Source organism: Amborella trichopoda, chromosome 5 (genome assembly GCF_054954075.1).
Source record: "Amborella trichopoda isolate Santa Cruz 75 chromosome 5, AtrichopodaSantaCruz75HAP2 v2.0, whole genome shotgun sequence".
In the NCBI taxonomy this organism is placed as follows: Eukaryota; Viridiplantae; Streptophyta; class Magnoliopsida; order Amborellales; family Amborellaceae; genus Amborella; species Amborella trichopoda.
Window position 1 is genome coordinate 9633315 of NC_142340.1, and position 21352 is coordinate 9654666.

General features: G+C 37.3%; 1 protein-coding gene across 50 annotated transcripts in view; it reads right to left on the bottom strand.

Annotated features, from left to right (window-relative positions):
* Nucleotides 1–21352, bottom strand: part of DWA1 (DWD (DDB1-binding WD40 protein) hypersensitive to ABA 1) — a 71652-nt gene that overhangs the window by 19905 nt on the left and 30395 nt on the right. For 37 of the 50 annotated variants that reach the window (XR_016055903.1, XR_016055902.1, XR_016055904.1 and 34 more), the window contains 5 exons: nucleotides 16754–16814; nucleotides 13347–13400; nucleotides 7142–7222; nucleotides 3438–3477; nucleotides 1573–1697 (listed from right to left, as the gene is read on the bottom strand). Coding sequence is in view for 14 of the 50 variants with exons in the window: in XM_088867392.1 (XP_088723518.1) it covers nucleotides 1573–1697; nucleotides 3438–3477; nucleotides 7142–7222; nucleotides 13347–13400; nucleotides 16754–16814 (361 nt within the window). In the remaining 36 variants the exon portion in view is untranslated. The remainder of the gene's footprint in view (nucleotides 1–1572; nucleotides 1698–3437; nucleotides 3478–7141; nucleotides 7223–13346; nucleotides 13401–16753; nucleotides 16815–21352) is intronic. The other 13 variants (XR_016055913.1, XR_016055900.1, XR_016055899.1 and 10 more) reach the window with 1 other exon arrangement.

A 21352-nucleotide genomic window follows, 5' to 3' on the forward strand; every position in this document is an offset into this window, starting at 1 on the left:
GAAAAAATGCGCCACAACATCAGTTATATTGATGAAAATATCATCAAGAAATAATTGAAAATTCAAGATTTTTTCAAAAGATAAAAAAAATTATAAAAAAGCCACAATCTATAAATATTGTTTTAAATCACTCACTGCCTGTTATAGATCAAAGATTACACTCTTTAAAAGAAAAACCTTAGTGAAATCCGAGGGTTTTTATCAAACAACATGAATCTACAACCAGAAAAGTTTGAAATCTACAAAAATATTGTCTAAATCATGCAATACCTTTGTAGAATTAAGTTTAACACAACACAACAGAAAACTTAACGGAATCTTGCAAAAGAAAAAAATAAAAAGGAAATATGTGATCGTTTTGAAATTTTGAGTGCTCTGGCAGAAGAAGTAAAAATGACAAAAAATTCAAATTCTACAAAGATAATGTTTTAAATTGTGAAAATACCAGTATTAGATTGAAGACTGACACCTTCTAGAGAGGAACACCCAAAGAAATCTAGGATCAAAACTCATAAATCTGTAGATCTAACCTTGGATTTTCAAAAACCTTCCTTTCGAACATGTTTTTCTTTCTTTTGTTCCTTTTTTTTATAAAATCTGAGAAATTGTGTTAGGTATCCCTTAGAGGGCTCGAATTGGTTTCTTTGACACGAAATTTCATGAATTGTGGTTGAGAAAATGGGGAGAAATCAAAGAAATAGTGGGTTGGGATCTTGCCCTAAAAATGGCGAGTTTTTGATGTCTTGATCTTGGCAAAATGATTTAATCCATTAAAATTTTTGTGTATCTGAAAGAGGGGTAGGAGAAGAACAATCTGTGAAAAAATTGATGAAAGAGGGTTCCAAATGGGGGAGAATCCATCCGCTTTTTCCTACTTTTTCTCAAAAAGCAAAAAAAATAAAAATTAAAACATAAAAAATCAGGAAAAACTTTTTTGTCTTTTAAGATTTGCCCAAGTCCCGATTTCACTCCAATTTTCAAAACATTGGCTCGTATACTACGAAAAGTGTAGCATAATTCAGTGTGCTACAAGTAACATCAGCCATCTGTTGTTGCCTATCGTGAACATCAGAAAGCTGATGTAAAATGTTATCTGCTCAAGCACACATAGATGCTTGAGCAGAGGAATATTTCACACAGCCATTCCTTGTTGATAGCAGACAGCTGATGTTACTTGTAGCATACTGAACGGTAAGATACAAGTATCATGATATATTCTTGTTTTCTAAACAACCCAATAAATGCAAAATGAAAAATGACAATTTTGCCACATTAGTGTACTGAGTCCATAACTTGTTCTGCAGTATACTATTGACAGGTTGACTACTTTTGAGCCCACTAGTTTATTAAACAGAGGGAAACAATAATCATTTTACTCCATGCATACAAAAGTATGGGATTTATACAATAATAAGGCAAACCTGTCACTTTCCAACCAGTAAATGGTACATGAGGGGTATAAATTAACAGTGCCATAAATTCACTATGTGGACTATTTTAGATGACAGCATTTTAAAACAAAAATCTCTAAATATCACCAGACAAATCCCGGCTGCCATGGGAAACTCTTACCAACCAAGTTTCACTTGCATCAACAGCAACACAGCTGACCCATCGATAGGCATGCTTCTGACCTTTCCCCTCTGTCATATCTTTTGTTGGATTCAGAACACGGGTACACTTGCCACTTCTACAGTCTAATGTTTTAGCAATGCAAAGAACACAGAAATGAGAACAGCATGAAGAAAAGAACTAGCAAAAGGTTATTTAAAACCAAATGGGGTCTTAAAAAGTAAATATATTAACTTCCAGGTATGAAGACTGAGTTTAAGCCCCAGGAAAGATAACTATAATCAAGTTAAAAGCTCCTATAGATATCAGTTTTCTTAATTGAAAAGGAACATGCTAGAAAAACAAGAATGAACTAAGAGGAAATGAAGGTTCAGAATAAGGGGTTCAAGTCCAAAGACAGCATTCAGTGGTTCCTGGAAATAACAACCTCTGGACAGATTACTCAAAGAACATAAATAGAACATGTTGCTTCAATCCTGTTTTAACAAATTGTACATTTCCTTCGTTTGTCATAAGCAAGGAACAGAAATCCTCCAGGATATCTTCATATAATGGAGGAACCGACATTTCAAACGCCTGATGGCTCCAAGAAATTAACTTAGAAAAGCAAGTAGAACAAAGTTAAAAGGGGATTTCAGCTAAGAAGAGAGAAAATAAGGCCCATGAGTTAAAACATTTAACAGCTGCCCTACACAATTATCATCCCATATTGGACATTCACAGCTAGATTGGAAACAGAAAATGAAGATATGATTGAACCCAATCAAATATCATATCCTATAATAGAATAGGAGATATACATATAAATGCCAGATCTTCCCCAACAAAAAGAATTCATCATCATCATTCGAGCCACATCCAACTATCTGGGGTCAGTTACATGAATCTTGTTCTGTCATTCCGCTCTATCAAGGGCCATACCCTAAGTCATTACAAGGAACGCCCTAGCATGAGCATATAACATTGGTTCAGGGTTTGTAAAAGGATGTGGCAAAGTTATATACTGGCTGCCTATCTAACACAACCCTCCTTTCTCCCGGCATGGGACCGGCCATGGCGTAGTTTCCCTAACAAAAAGAACTACAGGTTATAAATTCTTGTTACAGAATGATGGGGAGAGAATCCCACCAGTGTGTGCTCCCAATGCCATTTGAATTTCCAATTGCAAATAAAAGTAAAGTCTGCAGTAGTTTATTGAGTTTCAATTCTAGCACTAAAGATTACATATTAAAAGCCCTGAAAACGGGTTGCAGAGGTGAAGAGGATACTTGATTTCTAAAGCCAAATCATTTTCTTGTGCAGGATGGCCTTAAATAAGCTTTAAAAAACATAATCTTTCTAATTAACCTTAAATATGTAAATTGCAATTGCAAGACCCTTGGAAATGCCAACACACGAACGAAACAATTTTCAGGAAACAAAGATCATCACACCTCATCAAAGACATTCAGTACAGTTACAAAGAGGATCAAACAAGATTGTCTGCAAAAATGACCAGTGGAAGAGGCTCATACAGATTTGCTAAATTCTTGTTTCCAACAAGCTTAATAGTGAACCTTCCAATATAGATGATTTCGAAAAGAATCAGTGAGGTCAAGTGGGTCAAATCTCATATTCGTAAAACATAATCTTTTGAAGATTACAGTGCATAAGGGCATCAAACATTAGCACAAATGAGTGGTACAAATTTGTTGTGACAAACATAAAAGAGGTAAAATGTTTTCCAACATCTGTAATCCTGAAATGAACACCAATCACTATGTCAAGTTTAGCCCACAAAATTTGCTTAATTCAGAAACAAGACGAAAACACATAATGATAAGAAGCCTCAAAAGTCTAAATAAAGAAATGCATCTTAAGCTCACCCCATATTCGGCCTGTTCCATCCTCAGAACCAGTGATGATCTGCAGAAAAAATTGTCATTAGCATAATGAACAAACAGAACATAATAACCAACTCAAATAACCACAACAAAGTCATGAAATGAACAGATGAAGCACACAATCTTTTGATTCTAATCAAATTCTAGAAACATACAGCCAACATCAAATTTATAGAAACCATGGACAGTATTTCATGTGTATAACAAAAGCAATCACTTTAAGATTTGCAGGGGCGCTTATATCCCTGTGTTCTAAGATTGGATGATCGTCAAGACCCAATCAACTCCCAGGAAAATTCTATTATGCCTTCTAAGCGCCCGAGGAAATTGATTAGGGGAACCCTATAGACTGATCTTCTTTCGTGCTGCCCAATCCCACGTCTTAATCTTGGGAACCACTCTTTCTATAATCAACTACGTCCTTCAGTATTGACATTTAAGTCAAGATGTTTTGGGAAATTGGTATTTGTTTTGTGCATTTTTAAGATGGCTCTGAGTCTTCATATATACATACACTAGAAGACGGTTATAGTGCACATTCCTTAAAGACTTGACTCGATCCACATACCAACAACAAGACAAGACCATTTGATTGGCTTTGGCTCCTAACAACTAGACCACTTAATCGCTAATAGAATAAACCTCTTATAAGGATACTAAGATGCCTTGGACTTGAGGTGTCTATCATCATAGCTAGTCATGCCTCTGTTATATCATATGATACGAAAATTAGACTTATAACACTGTAGATAGAGGGCTTGGAATTTTGACAAGGAAATGGTACACCTAATTCAACCTCCCCCTGGAAGGAGGAAGCCAAGCCAAGGGGGATTACATTCCTCTTCTGAGCTAGTAGCTAACTACCCCCATGGGGGGAATAGCGCAGTTAGGGGGGGACACTCCATAAATAGCTACTAGGATAGGGCATACTTCTTAGATAGGAGAGGCCTAGCCCTCCTAGACAAGAGTAAGAGGGCTGGGCTCTTGGACAGGAGAGGCCTTGCCCTCCTAGACAAGAGTAATAGGGTTGGGCTCTTTCTTAGGAGGTAATGCCATCCTTCCCAAGAGCAACAGGGTAGGGCTGTGTACTGCATTGCTTATCCAGTAGCAGGGTAGCAAGGACCACTTCAAGATCCACAACCACCCATCAAGTCGGCTGAAGAATAAACCTAAGGACCAAATCATTTGAGCTCAATGACAAAAAGCAAAACTCTCATGATCAGCAACACATACCCTCCTCAAAATTCCCCTTTATTAACAAACAACTGAATCATGTAGCTTCCACAAAGTTGTATATCCATCATTGGTCCACCACACTGGCGCCAATGAATTTACTCCATCTTCAGGATGAATTCCTGTCGAACTTTTAGATTCAATCTTTTGTTTCTTCCCTCCTCAGAGACTAAACCTTCCTCTTCTGTTCAGCTCATGTCAACTAATTCCATCACTATACAACTCTTTCTCTGCTCTAACCTCCTGAATTTGGATTCATTTACTCCTTAATGCAAGACATAAAATATGAAGCTTTATCGCGATTCTATAGCCAGAGCACCAATTGAGATTCACCTGCTCTACCATATTGCCACCAAGTCCTTCAGTTCAAAGGATTCCAGTCTGATGCTTTCAAAGTAAAAGGTGCCAAACCTTCACAGAAGGGTTGTGAGTGTAGCAACACGGAAACATGACCCCACATCAGCTTCAGGAAAGCGATGACCACCACCACCACCAGAGATAGCTCCCCCAACCAAAGGGCTATAGTTCTTTCTAAATTTGAGAATGCACGACCCACACAATGATTGGACCAAGCAAACGAAGTATCCAACATCAGTCCCATCTCCGTAGTAATGCAGCCACCATGATTATTCTTGTACGTGAATCCTATTTGTTTCTTACATGTATTATCATGCATTTAGAGTTTATAATGTCTTCATAATTTGTTCCAAAACCTCGTACTGATGTGATTCATACGATGAATCAGTGATGACGCACATCGTCCTACAAATCATCTCAGACTCTTAATAGGATTTTGATGAATTATAGGACTTGGTAAATTTAGAGAACTCTTGCATGTCCAGTTCAGTCCTTCCTTCTTGTTCACCAATGGGAAATCAAGACAAACCGGGCCCTGCGGTAATGTTGGTAGCGTAATCTATATGGAAGAACTGATTCTAAGGGGTGGTAGTCTCACTTATTTCCTCTACTTGAGTATAGAAAAACTAAGGGACAAGAAGAGTATGTACTGGAGACTAGGCTAAGAAACAGAGTCTTCAATTATGGGCAAAGACTACACTAAGGAACAAGGAACCTTGACTGAGCACACACAAAGTAAAGGAATGAAGCTACTTCTCTGATAGCCCCAATAGGAGGGAGGAAATTTTTGGAAGAAGTCTTTTTTGCAATGGTAAGCAAGCTACCTTCTAATAGTAATAAAAAGTGATAAGAAGAGAAGAGATAGGAGGCTTCAAATTCTTTGAAAGTGCCCTAAGAGGCAGCTCACGTACAGCTCGGGAGCCAAGCCCTGACACACGAGGCTTAGGTCAACAAATATATCTAGCTAGTCATCCAATGGAAATGGGCAAGATGGTCATCGATAAGGGATGGGCCAGGAAAGGGTAGTCAGTGGGCTGCTTCTTGGCCATGATCCCCAGCTTATAGATATGATATACTTCTTCCCTATTATTGAGGTGAAAATGGCATACCAGTAGCCAATATATGTATAGGTACATGAGTACATGATATTGAGTGTCATCAAGGTCAAGCTGCAAAGCTGGCTCCAGCTGCATGAACCTTTGTGGAAAAAAATGAAGGAACAAGCACCACAATGTCTTGCATGTTAATGGTATAGTCATGCAAGACACTGTGGTGAAAAGTCATTGATTCCTGAAGTCGAGGTGCTGTTGGTATAGTTTCCAATCTCAACAATGCTGCACATAAGCTTAGAAAAGCAGGAGAAAGCCGGTGGGTTAGGCAGAAAACCCATTGCAATGCGTCCAGTGGATCATCCTCAAGAAGGAGATGAGGAGTGCACAAAAGGAGGTAGGCCTTTTTGAGGATGATGCAGATATCAATTCCTGCCATGACGATCGATATGGAAGTATGTTGCTATAACAAACAATAGAAACTAAGGAACACATTAATGTATGTCCCCAGCAGTACATAAAGAGAAATAAGCGTCGCTTGCCTCATCAGCAAGTCTTTCTCTTTTGTCTATCAAAGGCGGATGGAAACCGAGAAAGGAATTATTTGAATCTCACTTGTTTCTCAATTCAGTCAGAGTAGTCAACGATAGAAGACAACCTGTCGATTGCACATAACATTTTAGTAGGGCTCGACTTAAGATAAGTGCATGGAAGTTGCCAATGACAACAGGACAACTGACTAACTTAGTTACTTATAAGATCACTATACAAAGTTGGCCGGCCAGGTTTCCATCACTATTCCCAATTCATGTTCCTACTGTATCCCTTCCCCCTGCTCCAGCAGCAGAATCATTAGGAGATTCCACGTTTCGCCCGCATCAGGCCCCCCCCCCAGGGAGGGGGGACGACATGCCCAGGCTTGGCACAGATACATCATAACCTCAATGATAGGTTTGGGACTCTAGGATTTAGGGTTTAGAAAGATAAAAAGCTCCATAAACCCCCATGGTATTGAAATTACCCAAGCTCTCAAGCAACAATTCAAACCTGATTGCTGGAACACCGAGCAGCAATGCAATGCAAATAGTCCGAATGTCCTCTAAATTCCATTGTGCATTTACCTGTCTCCTACAACATGAAACAAGAAACAGATAAAAAGCTAGTTATTTAAAGAACCAAACCAAAAATTTTTTAGCTAGTTATTTAGATAACTTTATTATCTCCCTAATTTTTTAGATAACTTTATTATCTCTAGATTAACAAAGTTAAAAAAGAAAATTTAGATTTTGAATTCATAAAGGCCTAGATCTTGAAATTCACCAAATGGACAGTCTAGATTCATAGTTGAAGGGGCCTCATTTTGATCATATATAGGGTGTGTGCAATTTTTATTTTATTTTTTTGAGATTGATTATTGAGATGAAGACAGTGTGTGTGCACAATTTCAGGTCATACAAATACCACAAATATGGTTTTCTAGAAGTGTGATTTGATTATACTATAATGGCATGGTGACATGATATCATTTCCCTATATATATATATATATATATATATATCTATATATATATATATATATATATATCTATATATATATATATATATATGGGTGCAGTTTGTACAAGGTTGCAACCTTATTTACAAAAAGCGTTATGATACTCTACACGACCTATTTTATTCGGACGGTGTAAATTCGACACATCTTTTAAAACAATATCAATACATGACACATATTTTCAGATAGTGTCCAATCTACACCATCTAGATGGTGAAAATCTTAAATAGTTCCTTCTTAACAAGATTGGACAAGGATATAGACACCAAGAATAATGTAAAATCATAAGAAAACAATGATATTAAGACTGGACCAAATAGTCTGACCAGAGATAGGGAGCCCCACTTGTCAATCCAAGGGTTTGAATTAGTGGAGTCGTTGAACCAGTACCAAACAATAGAAGATTTGGTTTAATACCTAGACTAGGACGTTCCACTGATTCAGACCTAGCCAACAAGTCCCAACATGAAAAATAAAACACAAAAAATAAAATATTTTGTACTTTCAAATTTTTTTTTTGTTTTGGCCTTTTTATTTTATTTTACATTACCATTCTTACGGGGCATTTTGGCAACCAACATTTTAGTTGGTTTTAGGGCTTGCAAACCAATTTTTTAGAAAGATAGAGAGACAGAGAGGGGACTTAAACAGTCATGTAGGGAAGAATAGTAGAGAATATGAACGGGTACATAGGCCATATGGGTTTGGTGAAAGAAATGAGATGGAGGAAGCTATTCTATATTTTGCTATGGCCTACGACCGAGCAATAACAAACACTTACTTTAAAAAGCAAGATGAATATTAGAACCTATAAAAGTGGATCACACATAAAAGCCAGATAGACTTCTTCCTAGTTAAGAAGGTAGGTCGACCATCATGTGAAGACTGCAAGGTTATCCCATAGAGAGTTTGGTTACCCAACATAGGCTCATGGTTATGGATATCTGCATAGAGACATGGAAGAGAAGGGGTGAAATTAGTAGGTGTCCAAGAGCTAGGTGGTAATGAGAAAATAGACTTATTTAGGGATGAATTAGTTAAAGAAGAAAAATATAACTCTGAACATGAGGTCAATGTTATGTGGAATGCGATAGGTAACTATATTAAGAAAGTGGCAAAAGAAGTTTTCGGAGAATCTAGATGGAAAAGAAATTTCAATTAGGAAACTTGGTGGCGGAGTGATAAAATTCAGAAGGCCATTAGTGAAAAATGATCATGTTATAAAACTTGGCAGTCAAATAAAAATGATCAAAACTTAAAAGAATAAAAAAATACTAAGAAAAATGCTTAACAAATAGTAAGGCTAAACTTAAGGCATATGATAATCTACACAATAAACTGGAAACAAGAAAAGGTGAAAAAGATGTCTTCAGATTAGAAAAAATGAGAGAGAAAATGTGTAGGGATCTAGACCATATTAAATGCATTAAGAGGTCAACGATAGATTGAGAGTTTATTTTAAAAAATTATTAAATAACGAACACAACAGGAAGTAGAAGGAACCGTTTGCATAAATGAAGGCAGAGATCGGAGATACATTAGTAGGATTAGGATATCCGAAGTGAAAGAAGTTTTGAAAATGATAAAGATAGGAAAGGCTTTAGGACCAGATGGTATCTCGATAGAGGTTTCGAAGTGCATGGGGGAGGTTGGAATTCACTAGTTGACCAAGTTGTTAAACATGGTATTGAGAACAAAAAAAATGCCAGGGGAATGGTGGAGAAGTATTATGGTACCTATTTACAAGAACAAAGGAGATATACAAAATTGTGTAAACTATCGAGGGATCAAACTTATGTGCCACATGGAGAGTTATTGAGCAACGACTAAGACATGAAACGAGTGTATTAGAAAACCAATTCGGTTTTATACCAAGGAGGTCAACCGAGGATATTTTCCTACTTAGGCAACTGATTGAGAAGTTTAGGACGAAGGGAAAAGACCTCCACATGATCTTCATTGATCTAGAGAAAACTTATGATACAGTTGAGATTTGATTTGGTGGGTGTTGGAAAAGAAAGGAGTCTCCAGACACTACATTGACTTGGTGAGAGATATGTATGATGGGGCGTTAACTAGTGTACGAACAACTAGTATAGAGACGAGTGATTTCGGTGACAATAGGTCTACATCAGGGGTCATTATTGAGCCCATAGCTCGTTGTCTTAGTTATGGATGACTTAACTAGGCACCTACAAGATAAGTTACCATAGTGCACATTGTTTTCAGATGACATAGTTTTGATTGATGAGACAAAAACGGTGCCAACACAAAGTTAGAACTTTGGAGGGATGCACTAGAATCTAAAGGTTTTAAAATTAGCCGGACTAAGACAAATTATATGGAATGCAAGTTTACAACTAATATAAGTAGAGACGAGGAAGTAGTTAAGATTGAAGGTCAAAAAAATATCAAATATAGCACACTTTCGATATCTTGGGTCAATAATCCAAGGAAATGGAGAGATTGAGGAAGATGTCGCACATAAAATTAGAGTCGGGTAGGCGAAGTCCAGATGTGCAACCAGAATTTTATGTGAGCGCCACATACTAATGAAGCTGAAGGGCAAGTTCTATAGAACAACTGTGAGACTATCTTCACTCTATGGGGTAGAATATTAGGCGGTCAGAAAACAATGTACCCATAGATTGAGTGTAACAGAGATGAGGATGTAGAGATGGATGAATGGTAAGAAAAGAAAGGAAAAACAATACATTCAAGAAAATTTAGGTGTGGCATCAATAGGTGATAAGATGAGAGAGCAGACTTAGGTGGGCTGACTATGTGTGGCGTAGACCCAGTACAACACTTACTAGGAGATACGAGTTTGTTCAAGTGGAAGGCTCAAAAAGGGCAAAGGATAGGCCCAAACGGGCATGGTTGGAAGTAGTGAGAAAAGGTAGTTCCTTGGTATGCACCTCCCATGGCCCTTCAGATTCAAAAGACATTAAGAGAAACAAGCATTGTCGTGAGCATCACCTTCATCTGCAGGTCGTCGCATAGAGAGTAGAACCACACTCTTCTTTTTGGAAGACTTGGGTGGAATCTCCCCACTCAATAACAACAAAGATGGTTCTTGTCTAACCATTAACACTTTGCTTTGATCACAAACCAGTATCTCTGCTTTCTCTTCCAATCTCAAATATGGGTTGCTCTTCCTTGTTCATTAAGAGTGACTCACTTGCAAATTCAACATTATCTTCAACAGAGATAATGTTAAAACTTAACATTTCCTTCTGATTGATGCAATGATGGATTTCTTTATTATCATATTTAGAATCCTTCATCCTTCTATCAATAACAAACGTTAGTCATATCTCAATTATCTTTTCTTTTCCAACAGGTTGATCATACATCAACCTTTGTCTCATTAGATTTAGGACTTTTGTGCATTTCAATGCATCACACTCTCTAGTTTGATCAAGAAATCACATACCTCTGTCTGTTTAATTATGTGATACCCAAATTGTAGTTTTGTTGAAGGGATAGGAACTCCCGGCATTGAAGGAATCAGTCTCCTAGCTTGAAATGATCCTGCTCTAGGGGTGGATTTGGAAGTGGAAAATTTCTTTCTATGCTCGTCTTTACACTGATTTCGATCTACTCCCCTATGTCAATCACATCAGCTTTGGGATGGTCCCGTTGATGTTGTCGTACAACAAACCCATAAGTGCGATCCAACATAACATCAGGTCATCCCCACTCAAACTCGCGCTCTAATTTACGTCGATCTGCACAAGAACTCGCACAATATGGATCTAACACCATAGATCTCATCTTGTTCGATGTGCGTTGTTGCAATCTTTCTTTTGGCAACAACATTTCAATCATATCCATTAAGCTGTCAATTTTCTTGTGTATTTGGTCTGGCTCAACATTCCTACGGTTGCGACTTCCACGACCAGCCATTGCAGTTGCTGACTCTTTTTGAACCATGCTCTAATATCAAATGATGCGAAAAGAGCTCAGAAATTAAATCCGGCCTTCTCTCGATCCTAAAACAAGCAAAATTCAGCACCTATGGAGAAAGGAACAATGGTTGTAAATCAAGCCGAAGGAAGAAAAAGCTCTCTTTTCTTCATTCATAAAACTCTACAAACAAATATCCAAGTCTCTCCTCAAAGGGGAAAGTTACACTTTTTAAATAAAAGAGAGTTTTTTCTTCCTTTGGCTTGATTTACAGCCATTGTTTCTTTCACCATAGTTGCTGAATTTTGTTTGTTTTAAGATCAAGAGAAAGCCGGATTTAAGTTTTGGGCTCCTTTCGCATCATTTTTCAACAATCTACTTAATATTTCTTTCAAAAATAGACAACACTAATAACCTTAACCATCAGCTTAAAGAGAAAAGTGAAAATGGAAACCTCTATCGGACACCTATAGTGTCTTTAAAAAATCCTGTAGCACTACCATTGATAATTACCAAAAAATGACTGTTAGAGAAACTACCATGAATCCATTTCCTCCATTTATTTTCAAATCTCATCAACCTTGTAATTTCTTGAAGTACACCGCAAACCACTTTATCATAAGCCTTTTCCATAATCAATTTACAGGGGATACCAAGTCTATTTTCTAATTTCTTGGATTGCATACATTCTTGTGCAATTAAGATATTGTGAGTGATCAATCTCCCCTGTAATAAACTTTGGTAGTACATTCTTGTGCAATTAAGATACTATGAGTGATCAAAGAAAGAATTTTAGCTTTAGCAATGATTTCATAAAGGCAGGCTAGTAAGCAAGCTGATTGGGTGAATATCATTCAAAGTTTCAATGGAAATGTTTTGGGGAATCAAAGTAATGCATGTAGAATTTATAGCTTCAACTCCCAAAGAACTCTTCTACTCTCAAAGTAATCGTAGATTGATGAGTTGTGGAGAGGAGGATCTTTATCAATGTTGCATGGAGATGCACCCAACAAGGTCAAGTTCTTCCCAACCCAAGGATAATAGATGAGGGCATCATAGCATTCCAAAGGACCAAATCATGCTTTTTTTTTTTTTACTCTCTTGGTGGCAAAAAGGAAACTTATTTAATGATGCCATGAGGGCTTTATTTCTTATGTCTTAAGAAGATGGAAACTTGGTTCTTTCATTCATTAGATTTTTTTTTAGTTTGCACTGAATCCATTATCTAGGGATGCTTTCACAATCAATATAAGTTACCATAAGGAATACAATAACAAATTTCAAAATGAACCCAAACTCAGTAAGAAGAAACTTGGAGATCTTAATGGAAACTTTCTTCTGCATAACTAGTGTGGATGGATCATAAGGTAAGGCAACTTAGACATATAAGTCAGCTAAATCATAACTTAGCTGTAATAAATTATAATATCATAATAGCTGTATGAACATGAATACATGAATTCAAAGACAGCACAGTAAATGTGTATAACCTACATGTTCAAATTCATTCACAAGAATTGCTAACTACAAAATCACTTATGTTTAAAGCTACTTCGGTAGAAAAGCTATGCTGAAAGAGTATATTTTAGAGATCTAATGCAAGGTTAAAAAAGAAAAATTGAAGGGGAGAGAAGAGACAAAGGATAACAATGCTGGGTCTCAGGAAACAAAATCAATGCAAGGTTTAAAGATAGCAAATAACAATTACAACTTTGATTTAAAAAAGTTAAATATAGGTTAGAAAATATCAACTTCAAGCTATCTCAAGAGAAGTTGAAGGACAGCATACCACATCCCAAGAATATGCACAAGAATCACCAGTAGCAGCAAATATGCGACCACCCTATCAAAAATAAATTGCAAGATTAAGAATCATCCCTTAGAACTCGAAAGAAACTTGGGTCATATCCAAAGAATTTATATTCAAGTTGAGAGAGAGTTTCTTGATAACTTGATATACAACCTGCAAGTTTTAATTTCAACAAAAAGTAAAATGTTCCACTCATTGGCAACCACAAGGACACAGTCAGTAGGGTTATGGGACTAGCAAAAGGTATCAATGCTAGCAGAAACCTACAGTTAAACATTATAAGAAGTTTCGGGCTCAAAGTATTAACATAGGAAAAACGGCAACCCCTATGGAATTGCTGGTCCTGCAGAGGATAGACATTGCTACTAGGGCTGCCAATGGGCAGGGCCCGGGCTGGCCAGGCCTGGGGCCCAGTAAAGCCCGGGACTGATCTGGCTCTGCAGGGTAAGGCCTGGCCTGGAGATATACCCGTATGGCCCGGACCGTTAAGGCTCTCGAAAATTAACGTCAAAAGCGTGGCTCGCCCGTTAAGGCTCCAAATCTTATACCAAACGCCTGGCAATTTATACTTAAGCCCAACCCGAATCCCATTAAGCCTATCGGGGCCTGGCCCGGTCCATTTTTTACTCAATCTTTCTCTTCAAAAAATTTTTAATACTAAAAAATTGTTCCGGCGCAGACCAGAACCCATTAGGCTTATTGGACCTGGCCCGGCCCATTATTTTTTTTAAAAAATTATCTCTTACAACTTTTCTTGTAGGGAAAGAATATTTTGCTAATTATTTCTTAGAAAATTTAAAAGGACCCAAGAATCCAAGGCACAAAATCAGTAGAAATAGCCTGAAAAACCCATTAGAGTGCTTGAAAACTGCCATGACAACTTCTCTCTATAGCCAAAGAATCACTTTACTAATCGACTTAAGAATCTAAGAGAAAAGCTAGAAAATCCCTCTAAAGAGAGAACCTTGTTCTTTACCCTCTCTCAATAAATTCTTTCTGAATAGAAGTCTCATTCTATTCTCTGATATTCACGTATTCATATGCTACTATCAATTAGGCATTTAAAAGAACCCATAAACCATGCACAGTATCCTAGCCTCTCTCTCTCTCTATCTCTCTAGGATACTTTTTCTCTCTCCTCTCCCCTATCAGAATTCAAAAAATAATGAATGAATTTCATTAAAAGAAGCAAAACCCACCTGTAAATTGCAGGGTCTTGTATGAGATTTGGGTCATAAGATCTCATAGGAGGCTTCATCATTTCTTGAATGAGATCTTTTGATAATTGGGGCAATGCTGATCTCATCAATTCAGCAGTTCGTGGCTTAAGAGAACCAGGTGAGAGAGGAGAGAAATAGGGTTTACAGAGAGCAGAGAGGCAAAAGAGAGTTAGGGAGCAGAAAGGCAAGAAAGAGCAGAGAGAGTTGAGAGAGAGAGAGAGCAGAGGCAAGAATGAAAGTTAGATAGAGGGTAAAAGAGAGAGACGATTGGATTTAACCCGGGCTTTTGGGGTTAAAATATTTTTTAGAGAGAGAAATAGGTTGGGAGAGATTTGAGTTTTTTTAGAGGGAGTCGGTTTTTAGAAAGAGAGAGAATGAGATATTGGATTTATAGAGAGTGGGTTTTAGAGAGAGAAAGAGAGATTGAATTTAGAGAGAGAAAGAATGGGTTTTTAGAGAGAAGCGAGAATGGGTTTTTAGAGAGAATGAGAGATTGGATTTTAGAGAGAGAATGGGTTTTTAGAGATAGATTGGATTTTTAGAGAGAGAAAATAGGTTTTTTAAAATAAAAAAAACTAAATGGACGGGGCCAGGCTTTATTGGGCTGTATCGGACCTTATTTTTGGCCGGGCCATGACTTAAGATGGATTGCATGGCAGCCCGTCCCTATGCCAAAAAGGGGCTTTTCCAGGCCAGCCCGCTAACTACCCAGCCCGCCGAAATATCACTTACACCCATAGTGGCCCTGCTGGGCACCCGAAAGTGACCCGAAACCTGGCCCAGAACCAGGCTCAGCCCGGTAGCCCGAGGCCTGGCCCTGTCCATTGGCCGCCTTAATTGCTACAGACCACTAGGAATCAGTGCGTTTTAACATGGGAGCAGAGAGCATTGGCAATAGAAAGGAGACAATCAGCTGGATTATGGGACTACCACCACAAATAGATGTCTATCCTAGCGCACACCTGCAGTTAAACATTATCAAGAGTTTCAGACCAAGAGTTTTAACATTGGAAAAATGATAACACCAAAGAGATTGCAGGTCCGACAAAGGATAGAAACTAATATGGAAACAAGGCAAAGTGGACCTTAACATAGGTAGAGGTCCAAGCACTTGTAATGGGTTCTACACAGTGTTCAAAAACACCGAACAGTGCAAATGTCTCCCTTTTTTTTTTGAAGGGGACGTCGGGTTATCCAAGTTGGCTCGCTGACTCACAAGTCTGACTGGTCAAGACTTGGACAAGAAATAATTGGTTCAGACTCGATCATACCTGGCCCGACACGGTTAAAACTCAGTCAAAACTGGGATCATCCAGAATCGGCATGGTGCTAGTCCCATGTGACTTGGACAAGTCTGAGTCAGCCTCACCATGTTTTCAAACATTGGTTCTACAACATGAAATTTGTGAGCCTCCTTTTCGAATAAAAAGACCCCTCTAATAGCTAACATCATTCAAAAGACTAAATTATGTTTCATAAATCATATTTCTATGTGAAGCAAAATTACGAGTGTAGACATGAAAATAGGAAAGTGAACTTGGTGGTCACCTTGATTTCACTAGTTAAGTTCGAACCCTAGACCTCTAATTCAAATCAGGAATCAGTTCATTAGACCTAAGGCAACAAGAAGACTGAGTTTTTTGGTTTGTAAATTTTAGGATATTATTGTTTTCAGACTCTTGCCAATATTTAGATTTTTGTATATATAATGGACATTACTATTGATCAAAACAAAAACAACAACAAAAAAAATCCCATCAACTGATTCCAAATTTGATTGTTTGGCTCGCTGTCCACACAAAGAACTATATGCACCAAAAGTTACTCCTTTTTAAATTATGAAATACTTCCTGAGAAAAATTTGAAACAACATAAATACCCACGAAGGAAACATGCCGCAAACATTTCATTACTTAAGCTTTTAAAAAAGTAAAGCATGTCCGTAATGTAAAACGCATCCAATTCACCAAAGAAAAACAAGAGGAAAATGTAATACTCAGCAATCAGATGTTATTACTAATATATAATGTAGTCAAGTTTTGCATGCCAATTTGGGACTCCCAAAAACAACTGTTGGCAATAATGATTTGAGATCAAATACACAACGTCACGGAATTGTCTTTGGCTGTTAAACAACAAACTAACAATGCATATTTTTGGCCCAACCTGAACATCTGTACTGATGGCATTTGTTTCTGGTATCGGCGAAAGTGCACCCCAGGGACCTCTGAAAAATTATCAGGAACGACAAATTAAAACACAACGGATATACCATAAAATGAAGACAGCATAAATTTTAGGCATCAAGAATACAAAATGTCCAAATAAACTCCAACCCACCATATTCCAAAGTAGGAAAGATATTAACAAAGTAAAGCCTCAAACAAATCTGTCACAGGCCTCTACTACATGGAAATCACTAAAAAGACGAAGAGAAATTGAACATGACCCAGAACAGATAGCAGATTCCATAGTCATTGGAAAAGGGAGGAGGTGCATTGGAGAGATTTGGGAATCGAAAGTGGGAAGTCGTGACATGCTAGAAGATAACTATGATAGGAAGCGTTGTCCATACAATGCACATCTTATGGATCAACCCAACCTTTGGGGAATCGTGCTCCCAACAATTTTAAACTGTGCAAATAACTACCAAGGAATTGGTTCCATATGGCAAAATGTTCAAGATATTAGAGTATTCTTAAGCAAGAATCCCCTAATAATAAAATCAACGATTTAAATGCCATTAGCCAATATTCTCCTAGTATTGGAATTGAGGCCCTCAACTTCCCCAAACAAGGGTTCCACAGGTAATGGAATCAATGTATGGAGTACCCTTAATCGAGGTCCACTAGTAGTATTGGAATCAAGGTCCTCAATTGCCCTTGACCAGGGTTTCTCGAGTACTAATTGAGGTAAAATAGAGTTTCTAGACACCCATCCTTTTTTGCTGAATACAGAAAGTACAAATTTTATATTAAAAATAATCAATTTTAAAAAATAGAATGTTAAAAGAATTTTAAAAACCCAAGCATTCCATAATATTTCCATAATATAATTGCAACCATTCTACGAACCTTATAGTATCAATTTATGTAAAATATAAAACCATAAAATAGTTTTTTTTGTTGTATCATTCTACAAACCCTTTTGTGTAACAATAATTCTATAACTCTAAAGCATTTGCAATTGAATCTCAACTGTGTGTTATTACAACTTCGATACCATATTGATCAACCACAGATAAACTATGAACTCTGGACTTGATGTTGTGGAATCTAGCTCCCAAATAACTCAGAATGAGATTCCTAAATAGTAGGCAGCGAGAATCCTAAATTAAAAAACCAAGCCTCCATGAATCCCTTGTCCGAAGAGCCATAGCAAGATTACGGAGGGGATTGCCACCTGGGGTAGAAGATTCCAGTAACTACGACCGATTCTTATCATTGGAAAAAAAAAATTGGCATGACCTAACCAATGAGGTTTGTAACAGCCCAAATTTTCAAGGACGATAGAGCATGTATAGATCTCCACCATCAAACCTTTTTTTTTATTTTTTTCTCATGGACTCTCGACGATCAAACTTTCCCTATGACCTTCTAGTTGATAAGTTTGATACTTTTTTCTGCACAAAAAATTGAACATTTTAAATAGCGAAAACTGGTTTCATTTTTAAGGAATGAACTTTTCACCTTAATGATGAAATCTCTCTCTCTCTCTCTCTCTCTCTCTCTCTCTCTCTCTCTCTCTCTTTGTGTGTGTGTGTGTGTGTGTGCGCGCACGCTCATGTATCTAAGTTGCAAATGATCTAAGGTGGCACAACCATCAATGAAAATAAACAAATGATCAATCGTCCTCAATGATAACCATAGTAGGTAGTGCAAGGGTAGAACCACAGACAAGAAAGAGTGTTAGCACAGGTGGATGTCTATGATGCCAAGCAAATATGTAAAAGTCAGTGAAGCAAACCATGAGTGATTCCTTTGAACTATGTCACAATCTTCTTAGTATCATCATCATCATCATCACCTGCGCTTTATCCCAACTATTTGGGGACGCTACACAAATCTTGTACTGTCATTCCACTCTATTCAGGCCAGTCACAAGAAATCTCTTGGAGAAACCTGAGTGTTTCTCCTATACAAAATCGTAACCAAGGTACACCAAAGCACAAAACCTTCCTTCTTTTCAATCTAGTCACGTGCTTACGACCCTCTTCCAAACTAGTCACGTTCTTCAAAGACCTTACTTAGACCCAGTGTTCCAAAAAACGTCGGGTGGCGCCTAGGAGGCCACCCAGATCCTAGGCAGCCTAGGTTCAAAAGGGGGCAAATGGTGTCCAATTACCCTGTTTCAGGTATATATTTTATACAAAATATGCATATTCATGCATTTTTAAAATCCAAAAAAAAAAAACAACCAAAAATACCCCAAGTGATGGGTATTTTTTCACTTAGTCGAGCGCAATCCCTTAGGCGCCCGCCTAGGCAGGTACTAGGCGAGAACCTAGGATCCTCAGGCGGAAGCTCCCAAGAGCAACCCGCCTAATTGGTCTGCCCAGGCGCCCCATCCCGCCTGGGCGCTAGGCGGACCGCTTTTTAATCAATGCTTAGACCCAAGAATCTCAACTCTAATAGAAGTCCTAATTAAAACAAAATTGATGTAAATCGCATCTGACACGTTTAAGAATTAGATTGATTAAAATAATTTTGATTTATTTTATTTTAATTTAAATTTTAATTTCAAGTATATGGATAGACGTTTTCTCTTTTATTGGGGTTAATTTTGAGGGATATCCATATTGAGGTTAGAAAGGGATTTTTATTTTGTCATGGGCATTTAAGGGTTTACTTTCTTTAGGATTGGCATATGTAGCTTTCTTCGTTTCTAGGATTTCATGGTCCTATCCTGGTGGAGTTGTTACCTAAGTTAGAAAGAGAAGATGGGTGGAGCGTTGATCACATGAGGGTTATAGAAAGTTCCTTAAAAAGAAGATCTACGAGAGAGAAAATATGAGAGTTATGGAAGGGGTGATTTACGTAATTTAGAGAGAGAGATTTATGGGGGAGTTACAAGAGAGAGAGAGCACATGGGGAGAGAGAGAGCACATGGGGAGAAAGAGAGGGAGATATTAACATGGGCATAGAAAGAGAGCGAGAGGAATAACTTTTAGGTCTTCTTTCTTTTTTTGCTTTTTTCTTTTTTAGTTGTATTTGTATTTAAGGTGGGAGAACCCCCCTCATGAAAGAGACTTGGTATCTTGTAAAGAGTTTTTTTATGAAAGAAGAGAAGAGTTTTTTCTTCCCCTTATCTTGATTATAGCCATATTCTCCTCTATTTGTAGATGATTTTTGTCTTGTTAAAGGATCAAAAAGGGGGTAGATTTAATTTCCCACCTTTTCGCATCAAAAATTCATAATGACATTTTTATCCTTGATAAAAATAAATAATTCCACTTGTAACAACTTTTCCAAATAGCTCCCTAAAAATCTTTTTTTTTAAAAAAAGGCCTAAAATCCATAAAAAACTTAAGAACCAAAAAAATAAACCCCAAAAATCCCCAAAATTAAACATCCATAAATTCTAATATGAAACATTCAAAATACGAGGCATTTGCTCCTGCATCACTCTTCAAGATGGTAAATGAAATTTAACGTAGCCTTTGTTTGATACCAAAATTGTGTCTGATGACTGATCTTCCATATCGAAGGTCAATTCTCAAACTATAGGTCTCATCTTGCGAACTCATGATGGCTTGATCCACATGTGCTCCAAGATTTATTACAGTATATCATCAATTACTGTGGAGGGGCATGGCAGCAACTTGTTCCAAGAATATTGTCAACCATTTTTTGTGGCTTGTAAGCCAAAAAGAAGGGAAAAATATAAAAAACAAAAAGTAAATGTGTTCAGAGAATATGCCTTATCTCTTGGCCAAAGGAAGTCCACCCCAAAGTTGAGAGATTAAGCCCACTCACTCCGGGGGGAATCTAAACCAAACAATTTTTCATTTTAAGAGATTATGTAATCACCTCCTCATGTTTATAACAGTCCACATATATAAAGAGAACCATAAACGCAAGCGTCAGACACAGCTTAGTAATACTTCAAATCCTACCTTCATTTAAACGAATCCTAGCCAACTAGATAAGTCAATGACAAAATTAACCCAACAATTCCCATAAAACAAAAAGTCTAAATTAACCCCAATTTAATATATAAGTAAAAGAACAACACTAACCCAAACTCAAAGTGATCAACCATGATCCCTACACCTCTAGTGCCATTCTTCATGAAGTAACACAAGTTTTGATGCATTGTTGATGGAGGGAAAAATTCTTCTTATTCTTTATTTTCATTCAATTTTAAAGGATGTATATTATAGTTTGCTTTTAGGGCTTATTTCTAGGGTTTCTAGTTTTTTAGGGATTCTAGAGTTTTTATATTTTTTTGTTTATTTCATAGGAACTATTCACAAGTACTATTCATAAGTATTATTCATGGTTAGTATTCACATGAGTAAATTTGTCATTATGAAATTTAAGTTTAAGGTAAGATATATATAGGTCATTGTAATCATTGTATGGACATGTAATGTCCTTTTTTTTTTTTTGAGAATTGTTAGCTTTGTATTTCTTATGGGAGTTTATAAGAGGTATGACTGAAAGCACACCATCCCGTGGTCCACAAACAGTAAAGGCTTATAAGAAGCGCCCATTTTACATGATATACAATGAGATATACAAAAAACTAAGCACAGGCTTGCTC